Source organism: Ptychodera flava, unplaced genomic scaffold (assembly GCF_041260155.1).
Source record: "Ptychodera flava strain L36383 unplaced genomic scaffold, AS_Pfla_20210202 Scaffold_39__1_contigs__length_1403739_pilon, whole genome shotgun sequence".
Lineage (NCBI taxonomy): Eukaryota > Metazoa > Hemichordata > Enteropneusta > Ptychoderidae > Ptychodera > Ptychodera flava.
The window spans coordinates 786,276-799,956 of NW_027248361.1; the positions used below are offsets into that span (position 1 = coordinate 786,276).

The 13,681-nt window shown below is 36.9% G+C and overlaps 1 protein-coding gene across 1 annotated transcript in view; it reads left to right on the top strand.

Moving 5' to 3' along the window:
• Positions 1–13,681, top strand: part of LOC139127953 (uncharacterized) — a 41,270-nt gene that overhangs the window by 10,607 nt on the left and 16,982 nt on the right. Inside the window, exons 16-33 of the mRNA XM_070693805.1 lie at positions 241–422; positions 672–852; positions 3,165–3,308; positions 4,066–4,191; positions 4,560–4,682; positions 5,075–5,335; positions 5,934–6,065; positions 6,485–6,610; positions 7,026–7,151; positions 7,775–7,897; positions 8,714–8,854; positions 9,059–9,181; positions 9,508–9,630; positions 9,976–10,098; positions 11,014–11,133; positions 11,788–11,907; positions 12,364–12,627; positions 13,240–13,362. Coding sequence (XP_070549906.1) covers positions 241–422; positions 672–852; positions 3,165–3,308; positions 4,066–4,191; positions 4,560–4,682; positions 5,075–5,335; positions 5,934–6,065; positions 6,485–6,610; positions 7,026–7,151; positions 7,775–7,897; positions 8,714–8,854; positions 9,059–9,181; positions 9,508–9,630; positions 9,976–10,098; positions 11,014–11,133; positions 11,788–11,907; positions 12,364–12,627; positions 13,240–13,362 — 2,661 coding nt within the window. The remainder of the gene's footprint in view (positions 1–240; positions 423–671; positions 853–3,164; positions 3,309–4,065; positions 4,192–4,559; positions 4,683–5,074; positions 5,336–5,933; positions 6,066–6,484; positions 6,611–7,025; positions 7,152–7,774; positions 7,898–8,713; positions 8,855–9,058; positions 9,182–9,507; positions 9,631–9,975; positions 10,099–11,013; positions 11,134–11,787; positions 11,908–12,363; positions 12,628–13,239; positions 13,363–13,681) is intronic.

Genomic DNA, 13,681 nt, shown 5'->3' on the forward strand with positions numbered 1-13,681 from the left:
CTGTATGCAAATTTATTCATATGAGTTACGATACTTTGAAATAAGCTATACTGTGCTATATTTCCGTGCTATTACTGTTCTCCAATAACGTTCAAAGCACACAGACAATCTTGATTGTAGTCTTACCATGTGGATTACTTTGTTAAGTTGGTGTTTCATGCAGCTTTTCACGAAAAAACAGCAATGACTACATGTATGTTTTGGATTGATCTACAATACTGTGAGTCTTTTTTCTCCAAGCTGGAGAATTTACGTGGACGCCGCAAAACACCGACTTTGTTGAAATCGAGATCGAAGCTTCAGACGGAAAGGCCCTGTCGCTGTTGAAGCCAACGGTTCAGATTTGTGAATGCCTGAATGGAGGATCGTGCAACTACGACGCTAATGTTGCTGGCAGTGATGAAGTAAATAACAAATTCAAAGTGAGTGACATGAATAATTAATAATTAATGTGATGGAAGTATATAATGAATAAATCACTGCAGGCGACACCAGAATGTCAGTTCGAAGTAATTTTAATATTTTAATACATCACGTCTGAATGTATTTGAACTTTATGTACGTCTGAGCAATGTACGGTGATATTCAGGAAGGTAGTACATGTTTACGTTGCAGCTTGTAATATGCTTGTTAATGTCCACAAATATTTATGTCATCACCTGTTTTGTTAGAACGTGACGTGTGACTGCCCACCTGGATGGACGGGTGACAGCTGTGAGAAGGACTTTGATGCTTGCTTAGATCATCCATGTTACCATGGAGTTAATTGCACCGACAACAAGGCACCAGATAGTGGATTCGTCTGCGCTGCTTGTCCGCCTGGATTGTCTGGAGATGGAGTCAAATGTTTCGGTAAGCGTGCAATGTTTGTTGATTATGCAATAATCGTGCTTATCGATAGTGCAATATACTGTTGTCTCACTCATTACAAACTAGACACATATGTCGCTGAACATGACAAAGTCATCCTTATTCGGATGACTTGAACTGTGCTAACTTGACATGAAAAAAGATCTCATCATACCCATCCATAATCCGATAACACTTGGTCAAAATTCGCAAAACATAGTCAATTGCTCTAAACATTGACACAAAACAGCACAAAACAGTAAAGCACCGGTACAAACAGCAAAGTCAGATTCATGAAAGAAAGATACATGGACCTCTGGCCAAAAGACCTAGAAGTGATGTCAGGTGTTTTAAAAATAGTAAGCGCATCCTGCCCCATATGTGGCACCCGCCATATATTGATCTGTATATATATCAATCTGAAATTATAAATTATCCCCACTTGTCAAGTAACATTCCGTCTGCACCTGCTTATGGTATGTACGTGTCTCAATTCTCAGATATTGTAGAGTTTGTATTTTTACGCTGATTTTCAAATGAGACACAACTAATCGGCATCAAAACTAGTGAGACAGGGATACACACCAAAAAGACGAGTGAGGGCTTTCAAAACGTTCTATAGCCCAATACGACACCTCGGTCACTCAAATGATTAGCGACAGCATTTCGGGCCTTGCCTTATGACAGTGATTCTTATCCTGTGTCATGTCATACAATTTAGACAATTTTTTGGACTAATTCTGACGGGCTTAGCAAGCTAGCAGAGTACACATAACCATTCCTGACACAGGGTGCCAACACTAACTATCAGTGGTTCAGGATGGTCCTACTTGACTTTGTTATTCACAATGTCCCATGGACCTGGTAATGTATTACCTTGAATGAAAATGATTATTGAACCAGTTTAACGTCATATTGTGATACTACGATGGGGTTGTATCAAACATTTGTGGATCTACAACTTAAAGCCCAACTTTCTGCATCCTTTAGCATTATTTTTTATGAGCTTACTTTCAAGCTAAAATAAGTTTACGTGAATGCACTAATTTAAGTGTTTGTATGCTCTTATTATTTACTACCCTCTTGGACTGTATTTGCAATTTTGAACAAGACAAAGATTACACTGCAATTAAATGTTTTGGTCAAACATTAAATAGCGGAAAAGCACAAACTGTAGATATTATTCATATCTAAGGTAAAATCTTCACGTAAAATGCACAGAGTAGTCCAATTTAATGCATAGGGGTGAATATTTTCAACTGTGACATTATATGTTCTGTTTCCTTTGTAATCATACCGATTTTTGAAAATGGCGGACAAATCAAAAGGGCCGATATAATTGGAATTTACTCGTCAAATGTTTTACAAAGGAATGGTCTCCTAATTCAGTAAAAGCCCATATCCCTTCATACAGTAGAATTCAGAGAAAACCAGGAGAGAATAGGGAGATGTTTTGAGGTCAACAAATTTCAAGAGTTACAGCTAGTGGGGCTTTAAAGAGAACAATTGAGTGCAAGTGCTGCTAAATTATTTCGTGAAACTCCTAGGCTTTCTTGCGGAAATCTCGATAAATTTTTAAGACAAATCAGTGCATCATTTCTTTGTGCAAATGCACGAACAACCATAAACATTCCTTTGAATATAGAATATTTAAAATGTTAATACAAGATGGACATTGTCATACACAATATGTCAGGATCATTATTTTAAAGTCGTCAGTTTACATACATTGTGTTTGCAAGATGATCAATGGCTTTGCAGCGTAGCAGAGATATAATTTCATAACTGTACCGCATCTCGGAATATGATAAAAAAAAATATGTGAATGGCATGTACACTAAATCGTTTGAAGAATGCATTACCAAATGATAAAAAATGTCTGACTGACAGAAATGTTTTAGCATAAGCTTCCCTCCATGTACAACGGAGTTGGTCTTCCCTTGTATTCCATAAACGACTATTGTTGTTCAAAAGCATGTACAATAAATACCTTCGTATTCACAAACTAAACACAACAAACCCCAATGGGATCTAAATATTTCAAACTTGCTGGTGGACAAGCCAAACGAAAAATCTTTGCCAGTTTAGGTACCATAAGTCGACATGTAAAACAACGATACAAACTTTGCCTTAGCAAGACAACAGGCATAGTTCATGCTTGCGCAGCACAATATTGAGACAATCATATGATAATCACATGAATCCACGAAAATATTCAGTGACATGCGACTTATTACTGATGTACTGATGTACTGATGTTGATCGTGCCAATACTCTTGCATAAAAATGATGATTTGTTCTCATTTATCTAACAGATATTGATGAATGCTATGAAGAGAAAGATGGAAAACCTGGTGAACAATTTTGTGAACAGGTCTGCAACAACACGGAAGGAAGTTACGATTGCGGTTGTTTCAATGGATATGAAAAAGTCGATGGTAGTAGAACTGCCTGTAGAGGTCAGTAAACACAACAAAAAACAGTGATCATCAGCTAACAACTCAGACTCTAGCTGGTGTTTCTCTTATCAAATCAGAACTACAGTACCGAGCCATAATCTACATCATAGTCGTAAGTTTCATAGTGACAAACTCGATATAACAGACACAAACTGCACAGGACAGATAGACAGCAAACAAGTACCAAAATTAAACAGGAACTTCCCTTGCAAAACCCGGATTATTGTAAATCTATGCAAATGTAAAAAAGCCCCTATACTGAACGGCGTGTCGTGTTTAGTCCCAGAATCCCATGATTTTGCAATGTTTTAGGTGTTTTTTGTCATTGAATCTCGCATATGAAGTTTGTGAATATACAGAGACTGAACTCGATTCGAAAATAAACTGTAAAAATGTTCCGTTTTTTGTTTGAGAACGAGTATGTTTCAAAATGTTTTCCCTGCACGACCTTTGATCCCTCTTTACATATGTCCCTAACGTGTCCATCATGACTATGCATATATATCATTCGATCAAAATGATGCTATGAGAATTTGCTTTGTTGTGCATAGTATCCGGGGAGTGCCTTGTTTAGATGCAGTGGAAGCCAGGACAACAACACATTTTATGATGTTATGGTATCTACTTGAAGTAGCGTCTTCTTTAAAGTCAAAATCAAGTATTCCCTTCTCTTGTATTCTCGAGTTAACTTTATCGCCATTTTGAAAAAGCTATTAATGTGATTCTTACCTATTCCATACGCATTTCAATCCAATAGACATCGACGAGTGTATTCGTAATGATTTCGATTGTCACGACAATTCCTATTGCAATAATACAGAAGGTTCCTACGAATGTGTTTGTAATGATGGGTATAAAGAAAGAGGAAATAGCACGTGCACAAGTAAGTATTTGTACAGTTAACATTACGCCTAATGTCACTTATACTCAGGATTCAAAAAGTGATAGATAATGTTTCTTTTTGTTTAGGGTTCATATTGCCTAAGTATTAACAGTTATGAATACTGAAATAAAAGACGATTATATTATTTGGGGACGTTAATGTAGGTTAGTTGCTAATCGTATGGATAAGGACTGACTGATTTCATTTATTTACATGGATGTCATGACACTAAAGTAGGTGTACTGGTTTTCTGTATTCTTCAGTCACAGAACACAAGCGCCATCCACGTGTTCGTACTAGCAACACGTACACACACATACCTATTCATTTATAAATACATATTGTTCCATGGTACACTTTCCCAAAAGATATCAATGAATGTCTTGAAGAGGCGGACGTGTGTCCTCGGCAGAGTGAATGTAAAGACACCGTCGGTTCTTTTTCATGCGAATGTCTTGATGGGTTTGAGAAAAGTGGAGAAGATTGTACAGGTATAACTTATTATTATTTTGTACCTTTATATTGTGAGTAGGTTCTAATATTCATTATACACAGAAAATGAGCAATCATTAGAGATAGCTCTTTCAGCAGTGAAAGGTAAAGAAATAATTATGTGCTGTGAATTTCATTTGTATATCTTTTAACAAAGGTGGTCTAAATTACCAATTGTCCGAAAACACACTGCTAACTTAACAAGACCGAGGTTCTTTGACGGTGTTATCTAAGCTTTAACTGATCTCCAAATGGGTTGTTAAGTTTCAGCCCTTTGGATATAAGTTCATATAACTGTGTTCAATTAATAACCTTATTGATAATATCACTTTTATAAGAGTCGAGAGGAGGGAGACGTCATTTATCGTGTTCTTTGCCCTGTTATTTGAAGATATCAATGAATGTAGCGTCACAAATTCAAACGACTGCCACGGAATGGCGACGTGTGTAAACGTTCCCGGCACGTATACCTGTGATTGCAACGACGGCTGGCACGGTAACGGCACGACGTGTGAAGACATCAACGAATGCGAAGACATCAATCTCAATAACTGTGACCCTCAGCGAGGAGTTTGCACGAATTCTGCGGGTACCTTCAGCTGTGAGTGTAAGGATGGATATGTTGGAAGTGGTATAAGTGGAGGTTGCCAAAGTAAGCATACATCGTGTCTCTTCAGAATCACAGTTTGAGCCAAACTTTGAGGAATGACACTCTTTTGGCTTATGTATTCACTATAGCTTTAGTATATCAGTAACTATCATTTCTTCTGGATATTTTTATTTAAGCTAAGTACTCTTTACTCAGTTCTTCTTTTGTAATACAAAACTGCAGCAGGTATCAATTCTACTTTTCACATCAGCGTTCAAAACTACCATTATGTCTACCATTGTGGATTAACACTTTTTTGGTATGCAGCATAAACGCGTCGTAAATCATAAATGATGCCCCAATGAAGGCGATGGAACACTTATATTCATTAACTCGATATGATTGGGAGTATGGCCGTCGGAAATTATCGATCATCTTGGATATTGTTGAATCGCACGTTAGGTTATCTTCTGCCCAACACAATTTCTCAAATCTGCATTATGCTTTGTCTTTTGGCTATATGGATATTTTAGTCAGCTGATGTCCTATAAAAAAGCTGTTTTCAAATGTCGTGAATATCAAATCATGCCAACGCTTAAATATACGCAAACATTAAGAAAGTTTGTCAGCAAACTGCTATACAATTTTTATACATTTTCAGACGTAGATGAATGCACGACCAGCACGCACACTTGTCCCGCAAGAAGCAGATGTGAGGATACGATAGGTTCATATCGTTGCGTCTGTCTGGATGGCTATTTGGACATGAATGGCGATGGCAGGAACTGTACAGGTAATTTTATCGTCGACATTGAAGAAACATGCAACAGTCGTTAGTTCTCATATTAGCTAGCAGCAATACAATACATGACTTCCATCAATGATATAAATCTTTGAAAGAAATTTGAATGATTTGCCTTCTAGTAGTAATAGTACAAGAGGCAAGTGGGATATAGTATGCGACATATAATTTCACTTATCCTATGGTGGTATTTTAGTTCTTCTGAAAATGAGGAATTGTGATTATGATTATGATTATGATAGGATTAATAATTTCACACAGCAAGAGAATCCAATTTTAAAACTCTTCACATGTATTCACAGTTGGAGAAAGTAATATCACAAAATGAATGTCATTTTAATCAGCAAGCAATATGAAACGTCTAAAGGCAAGATAGCCACCTTATACCCTTAATACATTCCTTTTTGCAGACGTCGATGAGTGTGCGCTGAATATAACTACTTGCCCACTGCGGTCCCATTGTGTCAACACTGTTGGCGCGTCAAAGTGCGACTGCAACGAAGGGTATTTGGAAAACAGCAATGGGATCTGTCAAGGTAACTATATATGACTCAGTAAACGACAGTTTCAATGATCACTACAATATGGAAATCTAGTGTTAAATTTAAGTCATTTGACAGTCGTAATTTGAATTTGCTCAGGAACATCAATAAGACAAGCATTAGGAATACCAGTATCCTAAAGATTTCATAGGTTTTGTGTGGCATTCATATAGATTGTGATTTTTTATTTCCTTCATCAACTCGATATGACAGGAAGGATATTTTGGATTGCTTGTATGGTAAATGTCTCATATGTACCACAAGGTATAACACGGAGAAATTCATTGTAATTAATTATCAAAGACCATGGTGTTCACAAAGTAAGAGATTTGAATGTCAGACATTTCTTCATAGATATTAAATTCAAATTTAAGTAATTTTGCCACGATGAATCTACTATGTGTTACAGATATTGATGAGTGCCTCTCCGCTGAACACGACTGTGACACTTCGATGAGTCGTTGTGTAAATAACGAGGGGAGTTACATTTGTCAGTGCAAGCTTGGATACACAGGCGATGGGCGAACATGTACAGGTAAGGAATTACACATGTTTACATTTTATCACAACATTTCAAAATAGATTGTGAATTTTATTGATTTAATGTTAAGAAAAAGATGTATTTAACAGCCGTCATGATACTATTTATCTCAGGAAGAACATTGAATAGATCACAATGCTAGAGTTCCATGTGTCACCGCATGGATCTGCTTATCTCTATTCGTCACTCTATCTTACAATACTTTTTCTTGGTACCATGGTCCTGTACTTTGTTTTTTTATTATTGAATTGAATTTCTGTTACATTCCATTTCTCTTCTCAGCGCGGATATGCATATGCTTCAGTCCTAGGCAGAAATAAATCATAATCAAATTTTCAAGCATTTCGATAAAGATTGAACTCAGATGTTGGTATTTTACATACACCTTCAACATACATACATACATACATACATACATACATACATACATACATACATACATACATACATACATACATACATACATACATACATACCTACCTACCTACCTACCTACCTACCTACCTACCTACCTACCTACATACATACATACATACATACGTATTCAGTGATGCAGCAATACACACCAATTATTGCAACTGCGGAGAGTCACTTTTCACTCTCAATTTACCCTTCAGACATCAACGAGTGTGAGATTAGCAACGGTGGATGTCAGCAGTTATGCAACAACACCGATGGAGGACACTTTTGTTCGTGTTCTGAAGGATACAACCTAGCTACCGACGGACTCAATTGTCTAGGTAACGAATTGTTATGTTCTTAGTTGATTAGTCTTTATTGAAGATTAACTGTTTTACTGTCAAGAAATTCTTCTTATTGCAGTTTTTACCATACACCATAATTATTCTCAAAATGACTATGTAAGATACTTGCAAAAAGACTAAATAATGATGAATATATGCTATGTTCATTTGCATATTATTTCATGAACGTCTATTTCAAAGTTACCTTTTTTGCGTTGCTGACGAGGCCAAAATAAAACAGATACACTTTTAGAAATCAAGTCTACAAAACGACTGTTTCTGAACAGTCTGTAACAAAATGAAACACTAGCTGTCGAGCTATTTTAATTATAACGCAGAAAGAAGCATACATATCTCGTACATTTCCTTCGTGACTCAAAAATTTCAATAGCAGTTATTGTTGCCATTGTCGCCTTGGGTCATTCTTGACGTGTGCGGCTAGCTGACAGGGTACGCTTACCTATCCGGACACCTGGTACCACCACTATTTTGTGGTTCAAGATGACCCCATTGCCTTTGTCATTTTCAATTTGTTCCTTGGACCTGGTAAACTTCTTAGTTACCTTGAATGATAACGATTATTAGACCTGATTTGATGTCTGTTGTTGTTGTTGTTGTTGTTGTTGTTGTTGTCGTTGTTGTTGTTGTTATTAAATTTGAAATCATTCACACACACAACCTACACAAGGTTACATAGAGTGTCAAGAATATCATGATATGATGAATGTATTACAGGGGATCAGACGTTAGGGATCACTCTTTTCTCCAGATACCGTTCTTGGTAACATACTAAATGTAGTTTTTTGTTCTCAGACAATGATGAATGTGAAGCTGGTACACATGATTGCCCACAGAATTGTACCAACGTTGACAGAAACACAAATCCGAACGGTTTTGAATGTGTCTGTTTCGACGGCTTTGATGACGACACCGGTGATGGAAGAACTTGTACACGTACGTAACTTACATCTTACAATATTACAACAGGCGACTTACTCATATAAAACAAGTTAACGAATTACGAATGTAATCATACACATCATGACGTTATTGTATTTTATTGTATTTTATTGTATTGTATTGTATTGTATTGTATTGTATTGTATTGTATTGTATTGTATTGTATTGTATTGTACTTCTTTTCTCTGTACTTTTCAGCTAAGATCAGCTGTACAGGTGACTCCTGTATCCATGGAACTTGCTACGTATTGAACAACGTTGAAAACTGCCAGTGTGATCAGGGCTATGTCTTAGATGTCTCTAATTCATCGCTTTGTAATCGTAAGTGCTGCTTTTATTTCGTACTACTTGCAAATAAATCTTTCCGAGATGTTTTATCAAGCCAATGTTTTTGTACGATATGCAATGCCCTTTGCACAAATGAATATTTTAATCAGATGTCCGGAAGTAGTTTTTTTAACAATGACATCTAATCGAATCAAGCCTTAGTTGTGCCATTTGGGCATTACCAGATTTGACAATAACTATTTAATCGGTTACTCATATCACTTTCATTGTAATAGCCAAACCAAACGGAAGATAAGGGTTTTATCATAAGAGATCTCCTCTGCCATTCTAAATAGGGTTATTTTTCCATATTTATTCAGCACTGAATGAGTGTGACACAGGGAGTCACTCCTGTCAACATGTTTGCCATGACCAAACACCCGGATATACATGTACATGTAATGACGGCTACGTTCTGAACAGTGATGAAAGGACGTGCACAGGTACAGAGAATATACATTAACTAATCATACTTGTACAGTTCTTCATCTAAGTTCATTTTCTAACAGTTATCTCCCTGTTAAAAGACATTATGCCCTTTGACATATATTAGAGTATTATTTCTGATTTTTACAAATAAGCGTTATAAGTGGGAGTGTTATTTTATAATGGCCAATGGAAAATGGCTTTCTACAGATGTTTGCTATGTAATAAAATATGTACAATAATGATTTATGTCTCTAAGAGTTACTTAAATTATTTTTAATATTAAACAGAGGTCGTAAAACGTTGTCAAAATCATTTACTCGTTTTGATGGTCTTCTACTATTGATGTGCTTTGTTTTAAGATATTGACGAATGTGTCATTGGGAAACATAATTGCACAGTACTTCAGCAGTGCATAAACGAGGAAGGATCATTCCAATGCGTTTGCCTCGCTGGTTTTGGGTCAAGCAGCGGTGACTGTCAAGGTAACGCGTTACTATTGTTACATATCACCACAACATACAATTTTATTCCACAAACAAAGTGATACCTTGTCAATCGAACTAGTTACGGTAATCACTTTACTGCATGCCTCGATGTGAGTGCAAATAAGTGCATTGATTTGAATAGGAACATCCGGGGAGTTAGCAGGCCGATGAACGATGTACTGACCGGTTTCCATGGTTACCCGGTCCATTGACGCCCTTCGACGGTTTCGACGTCAAAGTAGACGCTTAATGCTAGATGTAAAATATCCATCGGCGCACTGCTATTTTGACTTTCGTTAAAATCTGTTTGATGCTGGTCGATAATGGTACAATTGTTTGAAAATGCCCTTCATATAACTAAATGTCATATAGTATTAACTGTGAAATGGCATGTAATTAAAATATTATTGCCTGAATACATGGGTTTATGTGCCCCCGCAGCATGAGACAATTTGCCCTCCTGGCGTCGGGCAAATTGTCACTTGCTCTCGGGCACATAAACCCATGTATTCAGGCAATAATATATAATACAACACCTATTTTAGTGATCAATTAATTAACTTCTGATATGTTACTAAAAGTCACAATGATGTAGATTGCAACTTAACTTTGAATATTATAATTTCACCATAATTTACTTCGTATATGAATTTCGCATTGTGCATATATATTTCATTTTATTTTAGTCGTGAGACTAAGATCACCTCCATAAGACTTTGCTAAATTTGGCGTTCGGTTTATTATCGCCCGGATAGGTTGTACAAGTGTGCTTAAACCAGCCCTATAGTAGGTCAGGTAAATGATGCAATAGATAAAGTGAAGTCGTGTCCATTACGTAGGGCTTGGGTCGTTGTTCAAAACATGTGACCCAGTAACAAGTTGTAAGTTGTTTGTTCTCTTTACTCCATTTAGATGTTGACGAATGTGCTACAGATAACCCTTGTCACATAAATGGCACTTGCACGAATACAATCGGTTATTTCAAATGTGAGTGTAATGAAGGTTTCCAAGGCAACGGGATGATATGCACAGGTGCGTAACAAAACTAAATATGGCTCCGCAAAATACGAACGTGGCGTCAGAGGAAAACATCTGTGACGACCTAATGCCAACAAACATTACTTATGCGCCTCTGTATTAGATTCATTTTGTAATGGTAGGAACATGTGCATCGATATCAAAGGGTTTCTATTATAATCTATCTATCTATCTATCTATCTATCTATCTATCTATCTATCTATCTATCTATCTATTATCTATCTATCTATCTATCTATCTATCTATCTATCTATCTATCTATCTATCTATCTATCTATCTATCTATCCATCCATCCATCGATCCATCTATCTATCTATCTGTCTGTGTGTCTGTCTATCTATCTATCTATCTATCTATCTATCTATCTATCTATCTATCTAACTATCTATCTATCTATCTATATATATCTATCTATCTATCTATCCACGATTTGACATTAAGTCATGTTCTTATGTTATAAACGTCTGTTCAAAGTTTTCGACGCTTGCTGTGCAGCATATATGCCAAGGAAGACTTATACTTAAATTACTTTCATAATTAATCATTACGACGTCAGCAAATTCAGTTTGGATTAAATTGTATGCGTCATTGAAGTAAAAGGTAACACTGAATGTGCAAGGTTTTGTTTTGGTTTTTTTATTATTAGACGTTAATGAATGTGAGCAAACATCTCCTTGCAATGAACACGCCGACTGCATCAACACAATAGGTGGACATCGATGTCAATGTAGAGATGGGTTCACAGGTAACGGTGTACAGTGTACAGGTAAGTGTCTGGCTGCAACTGTGGCCTTTGTTAACGTAGGAGGCAACACGTTAGAATGGTTCATTTTCTTTCGATGACACTATTATTTTAATTAAGGTTAATGTATGTAATTGGTAGCAAAGTAATGCATGTTAACCAACCATCTTTGTTTTTGATAGATGTACGTGGATGACAATATGTATCCTGGTGTATCCTCTGATTCAATTTGGCAATAACACAAGATATCGCTTTGAAATGGCTGATTTGACATTGCCGGCGCTTTGAGAAACGTTTGATAAACCAGTGGAAATAATGAACATTGTACGAGCTACAGAACTTCCAATTTGATTTTGTTCTCTTTGTTGTTTTTTTTTGTAATCTGCTTACATAATATTTCTCAAAAGATAAAGGTCCCGTTTGAGAAGAATCAGAATGGATAATTATGTGCGCCAACTAAACTGTTTTCCCCTTCACCAGACATAAATGAATGCGAGACATCAGACACCAGCTTACGTCATCGATGTAACCCAACTACCCAATGTCAAAACACACAAGGCTCGTATACTTGCATATGTCCTGATGGTTTCCTTGGAAATGGCTTAGAAGAGTGCATTGACATCAATGAATGTGAAGGAGGCACCGATGGATGCGATGATAGCATCTCTCAATGTACGAATGTCAAGGGATCTTTCCTCTGCATTTGTAAGGATGGTTTTACGATGATTGATGGCTCTTGTGTTGGTAAGTTATTGTATTGTAAATGCCGCCAATTACGCGTGGTATGCAGTTTTCCTAACAAGTGTTAATCCTAATACGCTTGTAGTGATGGGAGTGTCTGTCTGTGCCAGCCAAAGTGCATCTCTCTATCTTATTCGTTTTTTATCACGCTGCATTTCGGACAATACTTAGTATTGTAAATACTTAGTATTGTAATTAGTATACTTGTGCCCGAGGTTATCGCTCGCCCAGTTAAAGCGATGAATTCGTTTCTTTCGCTTCGATAAAGTTTGTATGTGCGATGTGTGATAGTGAGCATGCGTGCGTGAGTGCTTCACGAACTCTACAACGTGTGGAGCAGTCTCAGTCAGAAAAATGTAACAACTTAGCCGGCTATTGAACCACTCTTTTTGGGAGTGGAGATTTAGCCAAGCGGTTCTCTCTGTGGCCTCTCCGCTAGGCGACTGATGCCGTACCGTATGTTGTGGGTTCGAACCCGATTGAAAACTAGCCGTATTAGTACTTACCCAAGGACAATTAGGCTTTCATGGTAAAGTGCACTTTTGCAATTATATTTTCATTCAACTAAAGATTAAAACACCAATCAACCATCAACTATTTTTACGTCTCTTGCAGATGTTGATGAATGCAAGCAATCGCCCTGTACACAAAATGAACGCTGTATAAACTTGCCAGGCAGTTACCAATGCCAATGTCGATCAAATTACTATAGATCTCACGAGGACGCACATTGTGAAGGTACAAATATTTCCTCTTTCCAAAGATATATCGGAGAGAGAGAGAGAGAGAGAGTCAATCAGTCAGTCGTTTGCAAATTTGAGATCCTTCCGTCAAATTTTTACAAGCATTTTTATCTCCAGCCGAAAAATATTATCTTTGTGGTTTAATCGTGTATTACACGTTTCTTCAGTGGCGTTGACCAGCAACCGGTGGTCGCCGTGAATATTGCAGTTCACCCAAGCTCATAGGCGTGTTTGAAAAGTATATGTAATTGTCATTGAAGATCCCTTTATTTCTTTAGTGTCATTGTACCAGAAATGTGCAGCTCTGAAGAAAT